Below are 23,292 nucleotides of genomic sequence, written 5' to 3'. Positions count from 1 at the left end.
TGGAAAAGACTTGAGAATACTATATAATGGGTAGCCAGAAAAGCAAATGAATTATTGAACAAGCCAATCCATGCTTCTCACTTGAGGCACAAATGAAGAAGTTTAAACTCTTAACATTTTTGTGGGATCCTAAGTGCTTTCTCAGCTTGTTTGTTTTCTTGCAAACGTTTCATTACCAAACTAAGTAATTTCATCAGTGCAATGATATTACCTAGTTTGGTAATGAAATATCTGCAAGAAAACAACTAAACTCAGAGGACACCAAGGAATCCACAATTCAATTCTGAGCTACAAATATTCTCTTCTGTCTAATATTTTTGGATGCATTACATGAAGAAGCAATTCCCATGAGAGGATCATAATGCTGGGAAGAAGGAAGGAAAGAGAAGAGGGCAACAAGGAGCAGGATGGATGACTTAATTACAACATCAATGAATGTACCACTGAATCCTAAAAGACTAAACTGAGGATAGATCATTATGAAGAAAGTCTATGCAGTCACTAAAGAACTGATATTGATTTGATGTTGGATAACCAAACAATCATAGATTCTCACAAATATGAATACACAATTTCAGAAATATAAAAAGCTTACTTTCATTGGATTAAAAAATGATGGCTGCAACTTCCCAGAGTCATTAAGACTTGAATGAAGTAAAAATTGAATGAATGCTGAATTAATAAATAAGATGTCCTTATTTTGGTATCTCCCCAATGAATGCCCTTTCTTTATTGCAGTATAACATGGGGAATTTGGGGAGTTGATGTCCACACATCTTAAACTTTGAGTAACACTGATCTATTAGCTATGGCATATCCTTGTTAGTATCATGATAACACTGGATAGGTTCAGTATATGCTAGAATGAAAATTTATATGCCACTCATTTCACTGTTGAGTGATTCTAATTAATATTAGTCAAATGGAGAAGGCTGTGAAATGCCATTAGTCTCCTTTTCTTCTATTTTAGAAGAATATATTCACTGGGAATGAAAAGAGAATGAGCAGGAAATGTAGTTTACAGGGAAAAAGTACTAAATTGCTGCAATATTTTATCTTAAATTGTTGCTTCTCAACTTTATACCACCCTCTTTAAAAACATTTCTCACTAAACAAAAGCCACCATCTGTTTTTGTAATGACTTGATGTCTTAAATTTGGTTTTCCTTCGACTGCCACACCAAAAACATAAGACATTTGTTTACTTCTATTAACTGAAAAATAATTTCTTTTTACCATTTTGTAGTCTGGACTGATTTGCTGCCAAATGTACAGTCGTTTGCAGAATCGAAAGCTACTGCTACTAAAAACTAAGCTTTTCTCTTAAATATAAAAATTGCCTGGCAGAAGAACACAGAAATTTTTCAGTTTCCATAGTTTAGATGTCAACCCAGAATATTTGGTTAATTGAATGGATAAAGTTAACGTGCAGCTCCTTCAAATTCTAAAGTGAGGTCTTTCATATTTTCTCAGTCTTATCATTCTAACTTATTCCATGCTATGGAAGTTCATGCAAAAACTATCTTTCCAAATGTTTTATTTAATTTCCTAGTCTATTGGAGTTCTAATACAGATTTATATTTCTTAAACCAAGCTATTTCTATACGTTATATAATCTTATTTTCTTTCCCTGGCCAAGCTTTAAACAGTTTCTCCTGTTTTGTTTTCACATGCTTTTTAATATATTTTTTTCCTTGGTTTCCAAAAACTAAACTGGAGTGCTAGAGTTCATTTGGCTTTTATTCTTTGTTTTAAACTACTACATGATTATTAGGGAAATTTATAGAAATAAATACCTTAACGTTCTGTTGAGGTTTCCTTCATCCTAGGAACTGCATCCTAGAATTTTGTCAGTTTTCCTAACTCCATTAAAATTGTAACACTTTTAATATAAGCAAGAACAAGATTAACAATATAATTAATATTGAAGATTGGTTATTGTTTATTTGAAGGAACAGGATTTTTATCTTTTACCCTTAATCATTTAATACACTCTTACTATCCTGATAGAGAATGACCACAAATTGCTTAAGCCATTCTAGTAACACTTTGTTAAAAATCAATTTAAACAATGTCAGTAACATATGAATATATAAAGGCTATTTTGTGAAGTTGCTTGCTAAGTATTTTCCAGAGCCAATCATTAATTCTTTTTTAAAAGAAAATATCCAGAATCACGTTTAGCAGGACCAAGAAGGGCCTTCTCTGTAGTGGCACATTCCCTGTTGGTTGTCATCCCTGTGAAGATAAGATCAGCTCCACCTTGATACTCTTTAAAAAAAAAACTGAAGAGATGGTTTGCCAGTGGGCTGGTGAACTCCAATATAATAGAGAACCCATCAAATGGTTTATTTGGGGTTTTTATTTCTATAAGCCTCATGGAATCTCCATGAGTGAGTTGGGTGGCAAGATAAAATTTCTAAATAGATAATTCATGATCCTCATCTTAATCATAATCACCTTTGGTTTTTCTATTGCTGAAGTAGTTTTATAGATCACTGCACTGTTTTGATTGTGGAAAATGTTACTGTGCAGCTATTTATATTTAGTAAATTTATTATTGTATTTATACTGATGTAAAGCAAGCATGTCGATCATCTTTGAGTAATTCTGAATTCTGAAAAGAATGTCCTTGCTAAATTTCTGGCTTTGTGTTCCATTGCACAAGTGATAAAGAAATTGAAATGAAACAGTGGCCAAAGTTCTCAAGAAAACTCTACTAATTGCTTATATCTGAATATGTTGTAAATCTGTTTTCAAAAGCTCATCTGAACTGTGGAGCAGTCTTCCAAGTTATGTTCACCTCATGTCATCTTTGTGCTATTGTAAGTTCCATTTGAAACTCACTTTACATATCATGGCTAATTTTTTATTTATTTGGTTTGGTTTGTCAATTACCTACAAGACAATAGGTATAAGTAAAAACATAGTTATGAATACATGGATACATATAAAAAAATTAAAAAAATAAAAGTAACAATAGGACACCAATGGTAAGCACGTTGGTGCACTTATGCACACCCCCTACAGACCTCTTAGGAAAGGGGTGAGATCAATAGTAGACAGTCTAAGGTTAACGTTTTGGGGGTTTGGGGAAGAAACCACAGAGTCAGGTAGAGTATTCCAGACATTGACCACTCTGTTGCTGAAGTCATATTTCCTGCAATCAAGTTTAACCTTGAATTTGTATCTATTGTTTGCTCTTGTATTGTTATGATTAAAGCTGATGTATTCATTTGCAGGTAGGACATTGCAATGTATGATTTTATATACTATACTTAGATCGGACTGAAGGCGGTGTAGTTCTAGGTTTTCTAGGTCTAGAATTTCAAGTCTGGTGGCATAAGGTATTCTGCAATGAGCAGAGAACTCTTCTTGTGAAATATTTCTGGACTTTCTCAACTGTGTTAATGTCAGATACGTAATGTAGGTTTGCAGACTGATGAGCTGTATTTGAGTATTGGTCCAGCAAATATTTTGTATACTGTAGTTATTAATGTAGTATTACCAAAGAAAAAGGTACATAAGATTAAGTTAACAACTCTTAGCGCCTTTTTGGCTATGTAGTTACAGTGGGCTCTAGCCCTTAGATCATTAGAGATGAGTACTCCAAGATCCTTGACAGAGTTTGGATCATCAACAAGGTCTTGACTATTCAGTTTGTATTTTATTTTCTGATTTTTTTTTTGCCAATATGTAAGACAGAACATTTATTTGTTGAGATTTGATATGTGCAAAACAAATGTTTAGTATTTCATTTTCCCTTTAAAATCAGCAGGTCTGAGTCTTCCATTGATGGCTTAAGTACAAGCCAGAACAGGAAGTGAGAATCTTAGAGAATTAAGATGAATTTGGTAGGGAAAAAAAAGAAAAAGCCAAAGCATTGTAGTGCATAAAGAATTTTCAAACAAAACTAGCTTATTCCAAAGCCTTCTAATTTTTTTATTACATAATAAGTTAAACATTAAGAATTCTATATAATGCAATTTCATGAGCAGAAAAATGAAGGTTTTAGCATCTTCTTTACTGTGAAAAGCAGCTCAGTTATTCTAAACACCTATCTTTTCTTATCCGTCCTAGGTCTCATCTATACAGCCTTCTTGCTCCATTTTGAGACTACTTGTCCTTGAAGTGATGACCTCATAATGGAACCACCATCATTTTGCTGGTCTACCAATGAGACAAACTCTTCGAACCAGCGAAAAGTTGGAGTTTTCTGCAGAAGAGCAGGAGAAGAGACCGATTTCATTTAACTTGGAGGAAAAGGGTTAGCAACCTGGTGGATAATTGACTTGCTTTATGTCATGGGTGTCAAACTCATGTCCTCACAGTAGTGTCATGTGACGTATTGGGACATTTTCCCCTTCGCTAAACCGGGCGTGCGCATGGCCAGTACGTGATGATTTTGGCCTGCGGGCTGGAAGTGTGACAGCCCTGCTCTATGTTCTGCAGATTGCTGTGCTCCATGCCTCTATAGCTATTTACTCCTTTGTTGTATGTGTCTGCTTTACTCAAGAGAATATCAACCTTGTGAAAAATCAAATACAGATCTTCCATGAGGTTGGTTTTCCCATCTCTATCCAAATTGTAAAGAAATAAGATTTGGTGGAATTGGCACCAAGCATAGGTGCTTGCCTAGGGCCCCTTCAATTGAAAGAAAGCATATAGAGGAGTCTTTGTTGATGAATCCTTAGTTATTTTCTAAACATAGGCAATGACCAAGAAATGAACACTATACAATCTGCCTGATTGGAACCCTTTCTTTGCCTGTTGCATGATGCTATATAAGTAAATTTATGGGTAATAAAGAAGTTATGGAATTCCCAGTTATTGAAAGACAGATCCTGTTAAAAAGGAATTATGAATGGGATATTCATGCAATGATGATCTTGAGAAAGAACATGTTAATTTCCCTGAGTGCGTCAGAGTAGCCTTCACCAACAAGGTGGCTACATCTGTTAGACTTCAGTTCATGGAAGCGATAGGAGTAGAAGATTAATATTGTTGGAGGACATCAAGTAGATGCAGGCTGCCCGAGAGAGGTCATGTTGGTGTCCTTGGAATGATGTAAAAATTAACAAGGCAGGGAAAGTCTCAAAGCAGGGCTTCTGAAATCACTCATACCATTTCCCTTATATTATGGGCACAAATACCTCACTGAGTATTTATGTATATGTGTGCAAGAGGTAACATAGGATCACTCTTCTATAGATTGTATTACCAGAAGAAAGAAGAGAGTTTAGAACAAAACCATAAGAAACATTCTGAGCCACTTCTCTATAAAGATATATTGGGGAAAAGTTTCCTGGATTTTATGCTTCTGCTGCCTCAGCTAGATCCATACCATTTTCAAACTAAATCTTTCTCATTTGGATTATTATTGGACTTTTTCTCAGCACACACAGACAACAAATTGTTCCTGTCATGTCTAGTTTTCAGATAGTCATTACATTGATGGACATATATCAGGATAAATATTAGAAAAAGCCCATTAATGAGCCCTCTTAGTTGAACCAGGCAGGATACACACTAAAATGACAATTCATAAGCCAACATTGTTGCATTTGCTATAGGTGAAATACACATTATTTCCTAGAAGAAATATGTTTCTGAAAATCTGCATTTCTGAGCCCCTAAATAGCCCCTAAAGGCTATTCAGATGGGAGATATATTCCTAAAAAAACATGTCAGAAGGCACCCCATCTTTGTAACCTCCACATGCAGAATTTGCTAAGATGTGACTCAATTAAAAAAGAAAATTCTGCACAAGCAGAGACACACACTTTGGGATGGATGCAGAGGAAGAGAAGACCTTTAGATCTCATGTTGCTCCTCTGTCTCATGTCTTTCTCTGGATAAAAGCTATGTGCAAATTGGTGTTTGGACAAGGAGGGACCCAAATGATCTACATTGGAAATAAAGTGTTCCACCAAATATCTAACCACATGGTGCTTGACTTCATTGCCATTCATTTGTTTTCTCTTGTTCTTCTGTTGCTCTTATGCTATTGATGGAAAGGTACAGTCTTAATGTTTTGTTACTGAGCTATAGAATGGAGCTCTTGAAGAAAGCTTGAGTGGGAAAAAAAATGCTTGCTGGGGAAAAAAAGTGTATAATTCTCTTTCTTTGGCAAGGTGCCTCCCCTATATCAAATTGGATCACCTCGAAATAATGATTATCAGTGGTTTAATAAAATGTGTTCATACACAGCGGTTTTTTTTTTCTAGATACAACTGATAACTGTGACAGATGTTTCCTTGCATGGTGGGAGGAGACTATTGGCTCTCACTGTTTTTTAGGCTGGACAGTTTGTTGCTGAGCTTATTCCTCTGAAAGAGAGAAAAGGAGCAAGAACTACCAGAAAGAGGCTCATCCTGAAAAGTAAAAGGTGAGCAGACAGACAAACATAAAAGCATCTCTGGTTGACTAATTGTATAACAGTTTGGATGTTTACTTAGGAAGAGAAATTTATCCTAGTAAGTAATATGACTTTTAAAAGTCTAGCTTTTATTTTGTTCTCCAATTTCATCTCTTATTTTGTTTTTGTTTTGGCAGAAGTTTAAGTAAGTGTATGCCTGAAATGTTGTTTGCTTGCTTTTCAGATTTTAATAGATTCTGCTCCCTGTAAGGAAGAGTTACATCTCCCAAATAAGTCTCATTTCTCAGCCAATTTTGCTTACTTTATTTCATTAAATGCCAGCTTTAGAATATTATTTTTAATATTTCTTTTCCTCTTGTCATTTAGATTGCTGCATTTCATTCTTCCTATAGAAAGAAGTACTTGGAGAAATGACTTCAGCTATGAAATACTGGAACGCATTTAGCTTTTTTTTCATTGTTGTCAATTATAATGTGACCCTTGTAGGTAAGTATTTAGAAATTTGCATTTGGGTTTTAATTGTTTTCATTTTGGGAAACTTCATTCAACGTTGTGGGAAGGGAGCTGGGGGTTTTAGAACCAGGCGATCACCTGAAATGAAATGTACACGAAGAAAGTGAATCAGAATTTGTACACATTTTCCCAAAATTGGAATCATATATAACTGGTGTGGAAGTGAAGTGGCAAAAAGTTTTGAGCCAAACTTTTATAGCGAAAGAAAACAAGTGAATTATTGTCTTGCACGACAAGCTAATATTATTCTGTTAAGTAATAATTAGACATAAATACAAAGGAACATGGTCATTATGCTTCCTAAGGTACTTAATCATCAATACTTTTTTTCCTGAAATAGTATATAATTAATAGATTTAGTTTTGGCAGGAGCAATGGACACATCTATGGAAAACAGAAGGAATCTATTCTTCCGATATTTATCTGTTTACTACCCAGTTTAGTCTATAAACTTAGAGTTTTTTTTGTGTTTCCTATCCAAGTACAAACCCAGTGTAACCCTGCTTAGCTTCTGAGTTGAAAAGATGTGCCAAGCTGGACCCCGGGTATAATTGTTGTCCTTCTTTGATACAAAATTTAAAAGCAGGGCATTCTGTGAAATGAATTAATGAAAGATTTTGAAAAGATGGACGGGAATACTTGTTACTCAATGCATGTAACTGATGGGAACTGACTAGTACAAAATGTATCCAAAATCTGTGTGGTATATAAATAAATATATTAAGATATGAGATATAAATAGGCAAGGACAACCAGGTTTATAAACGACTTGAAAACCAAATCCTGTAAAAAAAAAAGAAAGCTGGTTTAATGTGTTCAGTTAGAAAACAGGATAGTAAGTGAACATATAATACGGCAATTTTTGAAGATTAACTGAGAAGACATTTACATCCTATTACTCTGATAAACAGGACTGGAAGACTGGGTGAAAATTGCAATGAATTTTGAGTGCAGATAAATGTTAAAAGAAATTCCCTAACAATGTAAGCTGTATTTTCTTGGTGGCATTTGAAGCTAGGCAGTTATTTCTCATATTAGATCCATCAGCTAACATGAAGAACTCCACAAGCAGTTCAGCACACTGGCTATTTTACTGAAAAGGTTTGAAAAGGGATTAGATGTATGCACTGAAGATCAAGTTATTTATTGTAATAATTTATGCACCTTCCATTTTATAGATGTGTATTTCCAAGTGGGCCAAAAGATATGATGTTACGCTGTGAAAAAGAGATTCATTTTTATGAGCATCTTCTAATTGAAATTTGACTATTTTTACAGCTTACCAATGCAATTGATAAGCAGTGTATGTAATCCTTACGTGCATAGGATTAAAATATGATTACTATTAGAAATTATTTTCAACCCGGCTAGTCAATGTCCAGAGTTTTGTGATTGGTTGGACTTTTTTATTGGCCTCATCTTGCTCTTTCTTTCCAGGAAAGATTTGGTTAATCTACATGATCCTGATGAGACTGATGGTGATCCTGTTTGGGGCTTACCCTGTCTATGATGATGAATTGACAGGTCTGGTCTGCAGCACTGAAGAGCCGGGATGTTCAAGCGTGTGCTATGAGGCTTTTATTACTATCTCTCAAGTTCGCTTCTGGTTCTTTGAGTTTGTGTCTGTCATGATTCCTATGGCCGCGTTTGTTATGTGTATCTTGCATAGTGTGGTCAAGCAAGTGGTGAAGATCTATTCTTTCCCTTGCACTTATTGCAAACAGACCAAAATATCCACTATCTTCAAAGGTGCAGAAACCATCTTCAATGATGCAGAAAAGAGCGGAATCACTTGCGCGGCCCATGAACTGTCGATCCCTGACTTCTCACGGGCTTACGCAATTCAGCTCTTTGTGAGGCTGATGATAGAAGTTAGTTTCAGAATTGGCAGCTATTGTTTGTTTGGTTTCTTTGTTCAGAAATTCTACAGTTGTGCCGAGGAACCTTGCCCAGGTAAAATAAACTGCTTTATCCCCAGGGCAACTGAAAAATCTGCCATGATTATCTTACTGTGGATTGTCAGTGGTTTCTCCTTAACTCTTGGCCTGGTTGACCTGTTTGTGGCTATCAAAGATTGCAGGAATAAGCGGTGTGGAGCCAGCACAGCCGAGTTATTCAGGAGCCGCCTGCACCAAGAACGGAGACCAAGCCGAGATTTGTTCAGCCTGAGAAACGTAGTCATTGCTGAGGATTGTACCACTCTCCCGAAGAAAACCTACAAGAAGGAACGGCACCCTGCAAAAGGTCTCAGCTGTTAAAATCCTAAATCTGCATTGAGCTGAGAAAACCATGCATGTATTATCCTTTCATTTACAAACCACATAACTTTTTGCAGCATTTAACTCTTGCATATTTACAGAGGCTCATTATTATATACATAAAAAGGGAGCTGGGTGACCATAATCCTTCCCTCTCTTAGATAATGTTCTTCTAGGACCCTTAAAGAGGTGTAAACTTCACATTTTCCCAGCCAGCCATTCTTCCCCTTCAGACTCTTTTTTTTAAAAAAAGAAAGAAGATTGCCCCAACCAGTATAGGCAATTGATTTTTTTGAAAAAGCTCACAAGGGCAAAGTAAATAGTGAAAGTCTTGACTTTTGAAACCAACACCTTCCCTTGGAGCACATATATAAACTTTTACTTATATAGGATCCAGAATAAGATAGAATAAATCAAAAACTTAATGATCAAACAGATGCAACGTTTTACAAAAGAGGGAAATTAGAAACCCTTTAGTTCTTTTTCTTTTAATTTCCCCTTTTAAAGATTTTTTTTATTTTAATTCTTATATTAATTTTGCTTATCATATTATATTTTAACATGCACCTATATAAATGTCTGCATGCATCTATATCTATACATATAGTTTGGAACCTTTAACACACAACAAATAGTTTGATTTAACCTACAGACAGATTAAGTTGCTTTTGATTATCACTTTTCTTTTATTAACATGCACACATATATGTATGAATGTGTGGATGTTTATATCTACATCTATATCTTCATACAAAACATTAGAATATACACTTAACACCCAGCTCAGGTTTGAAAATTTTATTGCAGAACAAATACTGTGATGCAACCTGCAGACAGATTAAATTGCTTTTGCTTATCATACTTTTGTTTTTATTAATATGCACATACCTATGCATGCATGTATCGCTATACCCATATCACATATAAAACAGTACAATAGTGAAGTCAATACTAAGCAACTAGCTCAAGGTTAGGAACTTTTATTATTGAATAAATACTCTGGTAGGGTTGTTTTCATTATTGTTGTTATACTCCTTGTAACATCAGTATCATAAATTGTAATCTCTAAACTATTCAACTACTTTATTCTTTTTATTATCTCTAATGCTCAAAGTTATCTAAACAATAAAACATCATTAATATCAATCAATCCTGTACTAATATCATTGTATCAAGTCAAATAACATTTACATCCAAAAAAACAATAAAACTTGCAAAATTATTTGGAGTGTGTGTGTCTCTCTCTCTCTACGGGAAAACGAAAAAGGGAGTTGGGCGAGAATAGTGACCAAGTAGTCTTTCTCAAGGATACTTACGGCATTATTTGTCAGCACCTTCAGATACTTTGTTTAAGTAGATTTGCCTACTCAGTAGAGGCCCCTGATTTTTGGAAAAGCTCAAGAGGGAGGAAAGGTGAATAAGGGAAGTCTTGTCTTTCCATAGGTGATGAAAAGAAAAAGTTTAGTTGAGGAGCCAAATTGCATCTATCATGCTTAAGCTGTAATTGTGTGATAGAGGTCCAAATGTTTAGACCTTTAAATGAGACAAAAGTGTTCACCACAGGTATCTTCAAACAATTCTATCACAGGGGGAGAAAATCAACATTTGAGGGGAAATGTAACAAGGACATAACAAATGACTTTTGACATACACATCTATTCCTGGAGAGATTTGCAGAAGTTGGTTTTGTGCATGTCTGGGCTAGTAAAAATTAAACGAGTTTCTGAGCATCATGATTTACAAACACTAGTCAAAAGCTCATAAAAATATTGGTCAGGTGAATTATATAGAATTAATTATAAGTCCATATATTGGTAAACGTGTGAGAGTTTAACCATTGGCAAAACAGTTATTTTTAAAAGGGGAAATGATATTCCTTCATTTGCATTGATTAAATTGTTAAAACACGTGCACATATGAGATGTGGAATATAAATATTTCAAACAAATCTCAATCTTGGGGGCAAAAAAACTATTTTCCCACCACATTTTTCAACTTTAGAAGCTAAATGTTTCTGGGTCTCTCCAAGAATGACCAGGAAAATAAATGTGAGATTCAGCTGAACACCATAAGAGATGTGAAAAGGAACTCAGTAGAATTCTCGGTCGAGTTTTAAATAATGAACAACTTAATGATTTACTGAACCATGTTCCAATATTCTGCATGCTATTTAGTATGGCTTTATAAATGGAGTACTTAATATTTCAACTTTATTTAATCAATATCCTTTACTTCTTCAGTCAACCCTGGGCAATATGTTCCTTCTCATCTCCATCTCTCATACTCTTCGTTTCAGTTCAGTAAACCTGGGTCCTATTTCATACTGCTACTGAAAGGTTGGTTTTGAGAAATGCTGCTCTAGAGGAATCAGCTGGTTGAAAAATTGCAGATCCATGATGGTAGCAGTGTGAGAAATAGTTCAGAATTAACTAAAAGTCAAACACCGGCCTTTTAGTGTCAATATGAAATGGAATAAGACTCAGCAATGAGTTCCCATAATAAAATTTACCAAAGCCATCACAACCCACAGCCCTCTCATAGTGTCAGAAGATTTCGGAGCCTACACTGCTTCCTTAATATGGTCTGGAAACTTCACAGTGTCTCAGTTTTCAGCTATCTGTCCTTTAAATTTTTAATGGCCATGAAAACTGAACTATGTACTGGATACTACTAGATATTGACAGATCTAAGCAGAACACAGGCTTATTTGAGGAAGGGGATGATCAAAACAGATCCTATGCAATTGCAGCCATGTCCTTTTGGATGGAGAGATGGGTTCTGACCATATACATACATATGCCTTTGGGTTAGAAGGTCATAGCTGTCTTCATACACACACCAGTGGTGGTATTTTACCGGTTTGGCCCGGTTCTGGAGAGCTGGTAGCAGTGATGAGCAGCGGTGACCGAACCAATTCTCTCTACTTCTCTGCTGTTGGGCCCACCCGCCTGCGCGGGCTTCCATACTCACCTTTATCCACTGAATTTGAAGTGCAGCTGCTTTGTGTGACACATAATAGTGCCACGTGGCAGCTGCTGAAGTGACCGGGATCGTTCAGGCTTGCAGAAGGCGAGTTAGAACACCTCTGCGCTTGCGCAAAGTGTGTGTTTGGCACATGTGCCCACCAAACCACACCCACTGAACCGGTGGCAAAAATATTTGAATCCACCACTGATGCCCACCCACATGCACGCATACACACACATACACACACAAAACACACACACAGGATATTAATGAATGTCAGCATTTTATATGTTTGGCCCCAACAGTTCAGTGTTTGCATTTTCCAGTTTTGCTGAAAACTGGAGTGATTCAGTTAACAATTGAGGCAAGAAAGGGTGAAAAAGAGGGCAAAACTTATTTAATAAATGCCTCCTCGCTTAGTAACAGTAATTTTGGACTTAATTGTGCTCATAAGTCAACTACCTACACAGTGTACAGGCTTTGGTTAAGGATCACAGCTATCTTCTCTCTATTTATTCAACAACAGCCTTGTTTAGCAACATTAATTTTAGGAGGAGATCGCAATGGACTTCATAGTGGAGTTGCCGAAAAGTGGGGGAGAAACTCCAATTGTGCTCATATGTCAAGGACTTCCTCTACAGAATTTACATGGGTTTTGGTTAGATGGTCACAGCGCTCTCTCTCTCTCTCTTTCTCTCTCTCTCTCTTTCTCTCCATTCCCTCCCTCCATTCCTCCTTCTCTCTCTCACACACACAGGATATTAATGAACTTCAGTATTTTATATGCCTGGCCCTTCAGTTTTTCAGTGTTTGCATTTTTCTGTTTTGCTGAACAAGAGAAAAAAATACAGCAAGGAAAAATTAGAGTGGAAGAGCACATTATATACAATCATACAATAAGAGAGTTGGGAGGGACCTTGGAGAGACCTTGGAAGTCTTCTAGTCCAACCTGCTGTTCAAGCAGAAGATCCTGTATCATTCTGAACAAGTGAATGTCCAGTCTCTTACTGACAAGCTCCAGTAAAGGAGCATACATTTCTTCCAGTGGTAAGCCATTCCATTTATTAATTGTTCTCACTATCAAGAAATTTCTCCATAATTCTAGGCTGGATCTGTCCTTAATAAGCTTCCATCTGTTTGTTCTTGTCCTGTCCTAAGGTGCGTTGGAAAATAGCTGCCCGCCTCCCCCCCCCCCCAGTGATGGTCCCTCAATTGCTGAAAGCCTGCTATTGTATCATTTTATTTATTTATTTTGTTGAAAGCTTACAATACAACAGAAGTAAGAATAAACATAAGTTTAAATACAAGAAATAGGAACTAATAATTGGGGACAATAGGACAGGGATGGTAGGCACGATTGTGCGCTTATGCATGCCCCTTACAGACCTCTTAGGAATGGGGTGAGGTCAATAGTAGATAGTTTGAGGGTAAAGGAGTGGGGGTTAGAGGAAGTAACAACAGAATCAGGTAGTGAGTTCCAATTCTCTGGTAATACAAACTAACTAGAGCATACAAAACATTTGCTAGACCAATACTCGAATACAGCTCATCAGTCTGGAACCCTCATTACGTATCTGATATTAGCACAATTGAGAAAGTCCAGAAATATTTCACAAGAAGAGTTCTCCACTCCTCTACTCGTTGTAGAATACCTTATGCCACCAGACTTGAAATTCTAGAACTAGAAAACCTTGAATTACGCCGTCTTCGGTCTGATTTAAGCATGGTATATAAAATCATACATTGCAATGTCCTACCTGTCAATGAATACTTCAGCTTCAACCATAACAACACAAGAGCACACAACAGATACAAACTCAAGGTTAATCGCACCAAACTTGATTGCAGGAAATACGACTTCAGCAACAGAGTGGTCAATGTCTGGAATACTCTACCCGACTCTATAGTTTCTTCGCCAAACCCCAAAAACTTTAACCTTAGACTGTCTACTATTGACCTCACCCCTTTCCTAAGAGGTCTGTAGGGGGCGTGCATAAGCGCACCAACGTGCCTACCATCCCTGTCCTATTGTTTCTTTTATTTTTCTTTCATTTTTCTTATATGTACTCATTTCATGTATTCATAATTATGTATACACTTTTACTTATTATCTCGTAAACAATTGACAAATAAATAAAAAAAATAAAATAAAATTCAAATCATCCCCCATCTTTCTCTCTGATAGATATTATGGTCTAGAAATACTCATGTTGCATCCTTAAATCCTTGTTGGTCACTCTTGCAAGTATTGCAGTATCAAAATTCTGCAGTCTCTTTCCCTCCCTCTCTTTCTCAACAGTAACTGTGAGAGAGACCTTGGAGTCCTAGTAGATGATCACTTGAATATGAGCTAGCAATGTGCAGCGGCATCCAAAAAAGCTAACACAATCCTGGGTTGTATAAACAGAAGCCTAGAATCAAGATCACGTGAAGTATTAGTACCGCTTTATAAAACCCTAGTTAGACCACGCCCAGAATACTGTAACCAACATTGGTCACCATATTACAAAAAAATATGCCGAGACCTTGGAAAAAATTCAGAAAGAATAACTAAGATGATCAAGGGCCTGGATATTAAAATATATGAAAAATGGCTGCAGGATTTGGGTTTGGCTAGTCTAAAGAAAAGAAGAATTAGGTTGACATGAGAGCAATATTCCAGTATTTGAAGGCTGCCACAAAGAAGAGGGGGCCAAATTATTCTACAATGCTCCAAGAGCAGGACAAGAAACAATGGCTGGAAATTAACCAAAGAGAGAAGCAATCTGGAATTAAGGAGAAACTTCCTAATAGTAAGGACAATTAACCAATGGAATAACTTTGCCTTCAGAAATCATGGGTGCTTCATCACTGGAGGTTTTAAGAGGAGTCTAGATAGCAACTTATCTGATATAGTATAGGTTCTCCTGCTTCAGCTGTGGGCTGGACTAGAAGACCTCCAAAAAAGTCCTTTCCAGCAATATTCTATCCTAAATATTCTGGGTGAAACTCTTGATTTTAATTTTTTTGTATTGTTCCAGAGGAATATTTTAATGTTTGATACATTGCATGACATTAAAGTTGACAGTCCCAACCAATTAAAGAAGCTGTAATCATGCTGTCAATCTGGGAAATCCACATCATGAACATAAAAAAAATGGATGGAGTTTTAATTACACTATTGTCACTGCCATCTTGACTTTTTTTTACTATAACTCCTGTTGTAACCCCTCCAGTTTTTCAGGAAAAACTAGATTTATTCAGGGCTGTATTAATGCAGGGGCCTGATGGGCACTTGCCAGTGGGCCCCATGAGCATAGGGGCCCCATACTAATCTGTATATGTTAACCCTTCAATGTACCTTGTATCATATAAATACAATAACTGTATAGCTTAATGAGTATTATTGTGTTTTTCAAACCTCGTGTATTTTTCAAATGTTTATCATGTTGATTAGTAATTGCTGCACAGCATGTTTTTAATGTTTCAATTTTGTTGGAAGTGCCCATAAAAGAAATATATGTTTAATTTTATCGACCATTTACATTTTTATTCCTGGGAGTAGTTTTTGTAGGGGCCCCAGTACACTGCTTTGGCCAGGGCCATAATGCTGTTAAGATGGCCCTGATCTATTTGCCAACAAAAGGACATCTGAAAACCATGCAATTTTAGCAGGCCCGTGATCTACAACAAGCTAACCCAAATTTAATGCGTCTCTTACGCCAGTCCTACTTCTACTGCCCTATTGACCGCTGCATGTTGGCAATGGGAGCCTAAAGACATCAGAATGAAGGAGTCAAAATATTTCTGTATATTACAAGGAAAAATACTGGGGCTAATCTTGGGACTCCATCAGCAATCATGGATATGCTGCATTTTGTTCTTAACCCTCATCTTGAGAATACTTTCATTTTTAATTTGGAATACTGGCTACATCTGCAAATGAACTTTTATTAAGTACTTAGTTTTGCACTCAAGAAGAGCTGAGACCACCCTGACCAGTCTTATCTCTTTGGGGTGGCCCAATTGAATTTGAATGAGCAAAAAGATTGTCTTCATATTTTAAACAACCTTGGGATAACTGTGGCCTTCAGTGCAGAGTCCTTAAAGATAAACATGCTTCCCCAAATGTTAGCCTTCATGGCCAATTTCCCCCACCCAACGCCTGCAATATTATGGCTCCTAGTTCTAATAGTTCTATATACTGTTTTTTGCTCTATTATGCCTCATTCTGAAAAGATGCAGAAAGGTAAATTAATAATTTAGGAAATTCTAATAAATTAATTGGTTTTGGAAGTTGAAAGTTGGTCAAAATAGCAACTTAAAGTAAAGAGGTGGGTTAGAGGAGGTGATGTTAGTTGCGTAGTATCTAAAAAGGACAAAAAATAATTAGAGTGTAATTATCTATTGAAAATAAGGCTGCAAGTCATTCAGATAACAGATAATCAGAGTTGGAAGGTACCTTGTAGGTCATCTAGTCCAACCCCACCCAACCCCAAGTGGGAGACCCTACACCATTTCTGACAAATGGCAGTCCAATCTCTTCTTGAAAGTCTCAACTGATGGCACTCCCACAACTTCTGAGGGTAAGCTGTTCCATAGGTTGATTGTTCTCACTGTCAGAAAGTTTCTCCTTATTTCCAGGTTAAATCTCTCCTTGTTCAGTTTCCATCCATTATTCCTTGTTTGGCCTATAGGCACTTTAGAAAATAGCTTGACCGCTTCCTCCCTGTGGCAGCCTCTCAAATATTGGAATACCACTATCATGTCTCCCCTGGTCCTTCTCTTTACTAGACTAGCCATGCCCAGTTACTGTAACCTTTCTTCATATGCTTTAGTCTCCAGTCACCTAATCACCCTGGTTGCTCTTCTCTGTACTTTTTCTAGAGTCTCAACATCTTTTTTATAACGTGGTGAACAAAACTGGATGCAGTACTCTAGGTGTGGTCTTACTAAGGCTTTATAGAGTGGTATCAGTACTTCCCTTGATCTTGATTGTATCCCTCTGTTAATACAATTTAGGATTGCATTAGTTTTTTTGGCTGCTGCTGCACACTGCTGGCTCATATTTAGCTGGTTGTCCACTAAGACTCCAAGATCCCTCTCACAGTTACTGATATTGAGCCTGGTTTCATCCAGTCTATATGTGTACTTTTGGTTTTTCTTGCCTAAGTGTAGGGCTTTACTTTTCTCTACATTGAATTTTATTTTGTTAGATATAGCCCAGTGTTCTAGTCTGTCAAGAGCCATCTGGATCTTGAGCCTATCTTTTGGGTGTTAGCTATTTCTGCCAGCTTAGTATCATCTGCAAATGATATTCACATATTCCTTCGCTTTAATTTTTTCACTTCTTGTAATTTCTTGCAATTTCCCCTCTCTTTGGTTTCAATTTAGAATAAAATAGAATAACAGAGTTAAGAAGGGACCTTGGAGGTTTTTAGTCCAACCTCATGCTTAGGCAGGAAACCCTATATCACTTCAGACAAATTTGACACCTTTTTAAAAGGGGAATGGAGATTTTACAGTCCACCAAGCCAAGCTACACCCACCAAGCCACGTCCACAAAACCGGTAGTAAAAAAAATTGAATCTCACCATTAATTCTATCCCTCTGTTTATGCAGCCTAGAACTGTGTTGGCTTTTTTGCCAGGTACTGCACACTGCTGGATCATATTTAAATGATTATCCACTAGGACTCCAAGATCCCTCTTGCAGTTACTACTATTGAGTGATGTACTACATACACTGTACCTGTGCATTTTATTTTTCTTGCCTAAATGCCTTACTTTTTTCATTTTCATTGAATTTTATTTTGTTAGATAGCTCCCAATGTTTAATTTGTCTCCCATTCTATGAAAAAATGTTAATAAACACATATTTTTAAAAATACAGTCAAAATACATAAAATTCATCTGAGAAGGAAGCAATATCATTCATTGATCCTGAAATCAAGATGCTATTGATTGGAAGCTTTAAAAGAAGAGTGATATCAGGATAAATATTTAGAAAAAGGCCATTAATCAGCCCTCTTAGTTGAACCAGGCAGAATGCACATTAAATTCATAATCCTTCCTTTTTGCATTTGCTATAGGTCAGATGTTCATTATTTCCTAGAATAAATGATGTCTCTGAAAATGCCCATCTCTGAGACTCTACCTGTTACTGGAGGATATTCAGATGGGAGACCTATTTCTAAAAATACGCTAGGAATCAGTGGTGTTAGGCTACTGGTTCACACTGGTTTGGGCAAACTGGTAGTAAAAAAAGCCTCCTGAGGCTGAGAGGAGAAAGGAATGAAAAGTGCAGTATTGGCCCTCCCACCGGCCCCTGCGCTTTTCTCTTCTTTATCCCCTCAGCTGATTGGCACTTCAGGCTGTATGGAAAGTTGCATGTGTGCATTAGGTGTGCAAGCATGTGCACGCACAATCACTGAACCGGTAGTGGAATAAGCAGGATCCCATTGCTGCTAGGAATACACATTTGAACAGAAGGCACTTCATCTTTGTAACCTCCACTTGCAGAATTTGCTAAGATGTGAGTCAATTAAACTCAGAAAAAAAGGATTTAAATCCTTTCCTCTGCATGAGACCTATGTGCAAATTGGCACTTGGACAAGGGGGGACCCAAACTATCTACTTTGCAAATAAATTTTTCCATCAAATATGTGTGCTAACCACAGTATGGTACTTGACTTGACTGCCCTTTGTTTTCTATTGTTCATCCTTTTGCCCTTAGGTGGTTGATGGAATGGCCTTGGCTAAGGCACGTCTTAAGGTTTTTGTTATGTCCCTGGAACTTGCCAAAGTTCCCACCCAGGTCCATTCATGCTGCGGGGGCGTTTGCTGCCCCTCATTGGCTGGCTTCCCTCGACAGCCGGCTATAAAAGCCAGCTGCAGGGTTCGGTCAGTTGCTGTTCGCTGTGAGCCTGCTCCAGGCAGGGCTAACACGTTCAGTCCTTTATTGTTTCAATAAAGTCTCGTTGCATTCATGCCCTGGTCTAGCCTCTCATTGCTCAACTACAACACTGGCGACGAGGGTGGGATGGCTACCAGAGGCAATCCGCAACAGCTGAAGTCACTCGATCGCTGAGCCGCAGCCGCGCCGTCGGAGAGCTCGGCCAGCAAGAGTGAAAGTAAAGAGCGTCTGTAGCCACTTGGTTAGCAAGCTACAGGGGAAAGTGAAGCGCTGCGAGCCGCAGCCGCTCAACACAAAAGAGCGCGAAATTCAAACGGCTGTCGTTTGAATTTCTTGCCGGAATACAGCGCAGTGCTGTTATTCCGAGTCACTGTCACCTACGCAGGCGCGAAATTTGAAGCGCTATCAGGGGCGGCTAGCCATTACCGCCTACGCTCCCCAGGAGCGCGAAATTCAAAACGCTGCCAACAGCCGTTGCAGCCAAGTCTCAATCGTTAGCCCAGAGAGAGCGGAGAGGTTCTGTGGAGCCTCTCCAGAGCTGAAGTCACCAGCCTGTCAAGAGCACAAAGGGCCATTTTGTTGTCCCAGAGAGATTTCACAGCAGCATAACCTGCAGAAGTTCTCATCATGAACTCCAACCCAGCCTTCCCACCGTTCAAGCCTGATGAAGAAAAGTGGGAGTCATACAAAAATCGCTTTAATCACTATATCGACGCCATTGGTCTGGCTGGTGCGGGGGAGCACAGAAAGAAGTCATTCTTCCTCAGTTATTGCGGAGCCATCGTTTTTGATACCGCCACAGCACTCGTCGCTCCACGTGAGTTAAAGAATGTTCCCTGGGCAGAATTGCTGGAAATTCTCACCAATCATTACTCCCCTAGGCCCTCACAGATCGCGAGGTGTTTCACCTTCCGGATGAGGAAGCAAGCTGAAAAGGAAACCGTCAACCAGTACATGGCCGCCTTGAGGACTGCAGCTCTCCACTGCGGGTTCGGGAACTACTTGGATGACATGCTCCTCGACCAGCTCGTCTGAGGGGTCAAGGACCTTCACCTCCAAAGGCGACTGCTTGCCAGGAAGGATCTTAACCTATCCCAGGCCGTCGAGGAAGCCTTGGCTGCGGAACTGGCAACCCAGTCAGCCACCGAGATTCAAGGTCCCGTTCCCAAACAAAGCTATACCACCGTCCACTCAGAAGAGGTGGTCAACGAAGAGGATCCCAACGATCAAACAGACATCCACCGCCTCGCTCATGCCAGACAACCCCAGGTAGGAACCAGGCAAGAAAGCAACAGTTCACCAAAACACATCATCCTGTGCCTATCCTGTGGCGGACCTCACTCGAGAGCTACCTGCAAATTCAAAAGTGCCACCTGCAACAATTGCCACAAAAAGGGCCACATCGCCAGAGTCTGCCAGGCCGCACACAACTCAGCACAAAAGGTCCCTTCCTTTTCCCATTCTGGTCTCCAAAGGCAAGTACTAAATTGTCACACTTGCTACCATGCTAATCACACCTGTCATTCTAATAGTAAAATCACACTCTCCATTTTATTAGAAGGTAAACCTTGTCGTATGGAGGTTGACACGGGGTCAGCGCTCTCAATCATCTCGTGGAGCACTCTCAAGAGAATCCAGCCCAGACTATCCAGAGACCAGCTCCAGAAGTGCCAGCTCACCTTGAGGGACTATCAAGGGAAGGACATCCCAGTACTCGGCAAAGGCAAGTTCCTTGTTAATTTTAAAGCTTTCAAAGGCCACCTGCCTCTAGTGGTAGTTAACGGCAACCTCCCTAGTCTCTTGGGGCTTGATTGGTTCCCCTACCTCGGCCTAGGGTTAACAGGAGTCCATGCTGTCTCAGCTTCTGACACTGACTCCTTATTCACTGACTATTCAGACGTATTCAGCGATGAGTTGGGGTGTTATAACGGTACCCCCATCTCATTTGCAGTTGACCCCCAAGCAGTTCCAGTCCGGCTAAAACCTCGTAGAGTCGCATTCGCCATTCGGCCTAAACTGGACGCGGAACTGGATAAATTATTAAAACAAGGGGTCATTGAGCCGACAGACTTCGCCAAATGGGAGACGCCAATTGTCACACCCCTTAAAAAGGACAGCAGTCTGAGAATTTGCTCGGATTACAAAACAACAATTAACCGCTTTCTACAAGTTAGCGCTTACCCAGTCCCGGTCATTCAACATTTACTGCACACTTTTGAGCCTGGCAACATTTTTGCCAAATTGGACATGTCACAAGCGTATCAACAGTTCCCTGTTGACAATCAAACAGCCGAATTACAAACTATTGTGACCCACAGGGGTGCTTTCCGGTGCAGGCGTCTCCAGTTTGGCGTAAGTGTTGCCCCTGGCATTTTCCAGTCCCTCATGGAGCGTATACTTCAGGGCCTCCCTGGCGTAGTACCCTACTTCGACGACATTTTGGTCTCGGCCAGGGACGGACCCCAACTCTTCCAGAGAGTCAGAGCAGTGTTAGACAGGTTCAGACAGCATGGCCTCAAATTAAAAAGGGAGAAATGTGCCATTGCCACTAGACAAGTGGACTTTCTGGGCTATAGAATTGACACCTCAGGCATTCACCCCCTAGAATCCAAGGTCAAGGCAATCCATGAGGCACCCACACCAACCACTAAAGCCGAGCTACAAGCCTTTTGGGGATTATTGAACTTCTATGCATCATTCCTACCCCACAAAGCGTCAGTAGCAGAGCCCTTACACAGGCTCTTGGATAAAAAATCACCGTGGCACTGGGGACACAAGGAAGACACCGCTTTTCGCGCAGTCAAATCACTGCTCACATCAGACGCAGTCCTTATTCAATTTGACCCACATCTTCCATTAGTACTAGCAGCTGATGCATCCCCTTTTGGGATTGGAGCTGTCTTAAGCCATAGACTACCCAACGGCTCCGAGGCACCAATTGCCTTCTTTTCCAGAACGCTCTCAGCAACAGAGCGTAACTATAGTCAAATTGACAAGGAGGCTTTAGCCGCAGTGGCAGCGGTAAAGAAATTTCATGAATTCCTTTTTGGCCACAACTTCAAACTAATCACAGACCACAAGCCTCTCCTGGGCCTCCTAGCCAGAGACAAGCAGACTCCCCAAGTGTTGTCTCCCAGAATGACGAGGTGGACACTGTTCCTGGCGGCATACTCGTACAAGCTCCTCCACCGCCCAGGAAAAACACTAAGCCACGCAGACGCCCTCAGCCGATGCCCCCTACCAGCTCCAGCCGAGGACCCGGCCCCGGTCCACGCCATCTTCGATGTCACCGAGCTCGACCTTCCCGTCACCGCCCTCGACATCGCCACCAAATCCAAGACGGACAAAACAATTGCCCAGGTACTGGACTGGGTGAGGAGGGGGTGGCCGGGCACTAACCTCGCAACCGAATTCACACCTTTTAAGACCCGTCAACAGGAACTATCTAGCTTGCAGGGCTGCCTGTTGTGGGGCACCAGAGTTGTCATTCTGGCCTCGCTTCACACACCAGTCTTAGAGGCACTACACGAGGGCCACCCGGGTATCGTCCGGATGAAGGCGTTGGCGCAGAGTTACGTCTGGTGGCCTGGCTTGGACGACAACATCGTCAAGTGGGTAAGCTCTTGCCAACCCTGTCAGGAATCCAGACCATCCCCTCCAGTCACCACCCCCACAAAGTGGGAGAGCGCCAACGCGCCCTGGTCAAGGCTTCACATTGACTTAGCGGGTCCTATGCATGGCAGGACCTTCTTGGTGGTCGTGGATTCATACTCTAAATGGATCGATGTGGCCCAACTATCCACGACCACCACACAGGCAGTTACCAAGGCCCTGACCCGTCTATTCGTGACACACGGTCTACCAGATACTATAGTTTCGGACAATGGCCCCCAGTTTGCCTCAGCTGAATTCAGCCGTTTTGCCGCCAATCTTGGCATCCGACACATCTTCACGGCCCCCTTTCATCCTGCCAGCAACGGATTGGCAGAGAGGGCCGTTAGGACCACAAAAGAAGCGTTAGCCAGATTCAGCAAAGAAGACTGGCATCACAGACTCTCCCGCTTCTTACTAAGCCAACACTCAACCCCTTGCATGGTCACCAACAAATCCCCAGCTGAACTTCTGATGGGTAGACGCCTACGAACTGTGTTGGATAGGCTCCACCCTCACTATTGCCCTGACAACCCCCTTGCTTCAATGACGGGGGTCAGAGATTTTGTCTTGCAGGAACATGTCTTTGCAAGGAACTACGCCGGAGACCCACTCTGGATTCAGGGGAGAT

General features: G+C 39.7%; 1 protein-coding gene across 2 annotated transcripts; it reads left to right on the top strand.

Moving 5' to 3' along the window:
* The first annotated feature begins 2,060 nt into the window (after window positions 1-2,060).
* On the top strand, window positions 2,061-10,320 carry LOC113442436 (gap junction delta-4 protein-like). Of its 2 annotated transcripts, XM_087918218.1 has the most exons (4): window positions 2,061-2,824; window positions 4,080-6,387; window positions 6,745-6,864; window positions 8,329-10,320. In XM_087918218.1, exons 3-4 carry the CDS (start codon window positions 6,789-6,791, stop codon window positions 9,147-9,149), a joined length of 897 nt encoding a protein of 298 aa, XP_087774344.1. In that variant the 5' UTR covers window positions 2,061-2,824; window positions 4,080-6,387; window positions 6,745-6,788; the 3' UTR covers window positions 9,150-10,320. The 2 variants fall into 2 exon arrangements, with proteins under 2 accessions (XP_087774344.1, XP_026565793.1); XM_026710008.2 differs by lacking the exon at window positions 2,061-2,824 and having other exon boundaries at window positions 3,930-6,387.
* Window positions 10,321-23,292: the final 12,972 nt, after the last annotated feature.

This window comes from Pseudonaja textilis, chromosome Z, assembly GCF_049901715.1.
Source record: "Pseudonaja textilis isolate UNSWEBS1 chromosome Z, rPseTex1.2, whole genome shotgun sequence".
Taxonomy (NCBI): Eukaryota; Metazoa; Chordata; class Lepidosauria; order Squamata; family Elapidae; genus Pseudonaja; species Pseudonaja textilis.
This window is presented reverse-complemented; position numbering and strand designations above follow the sequence as displayed.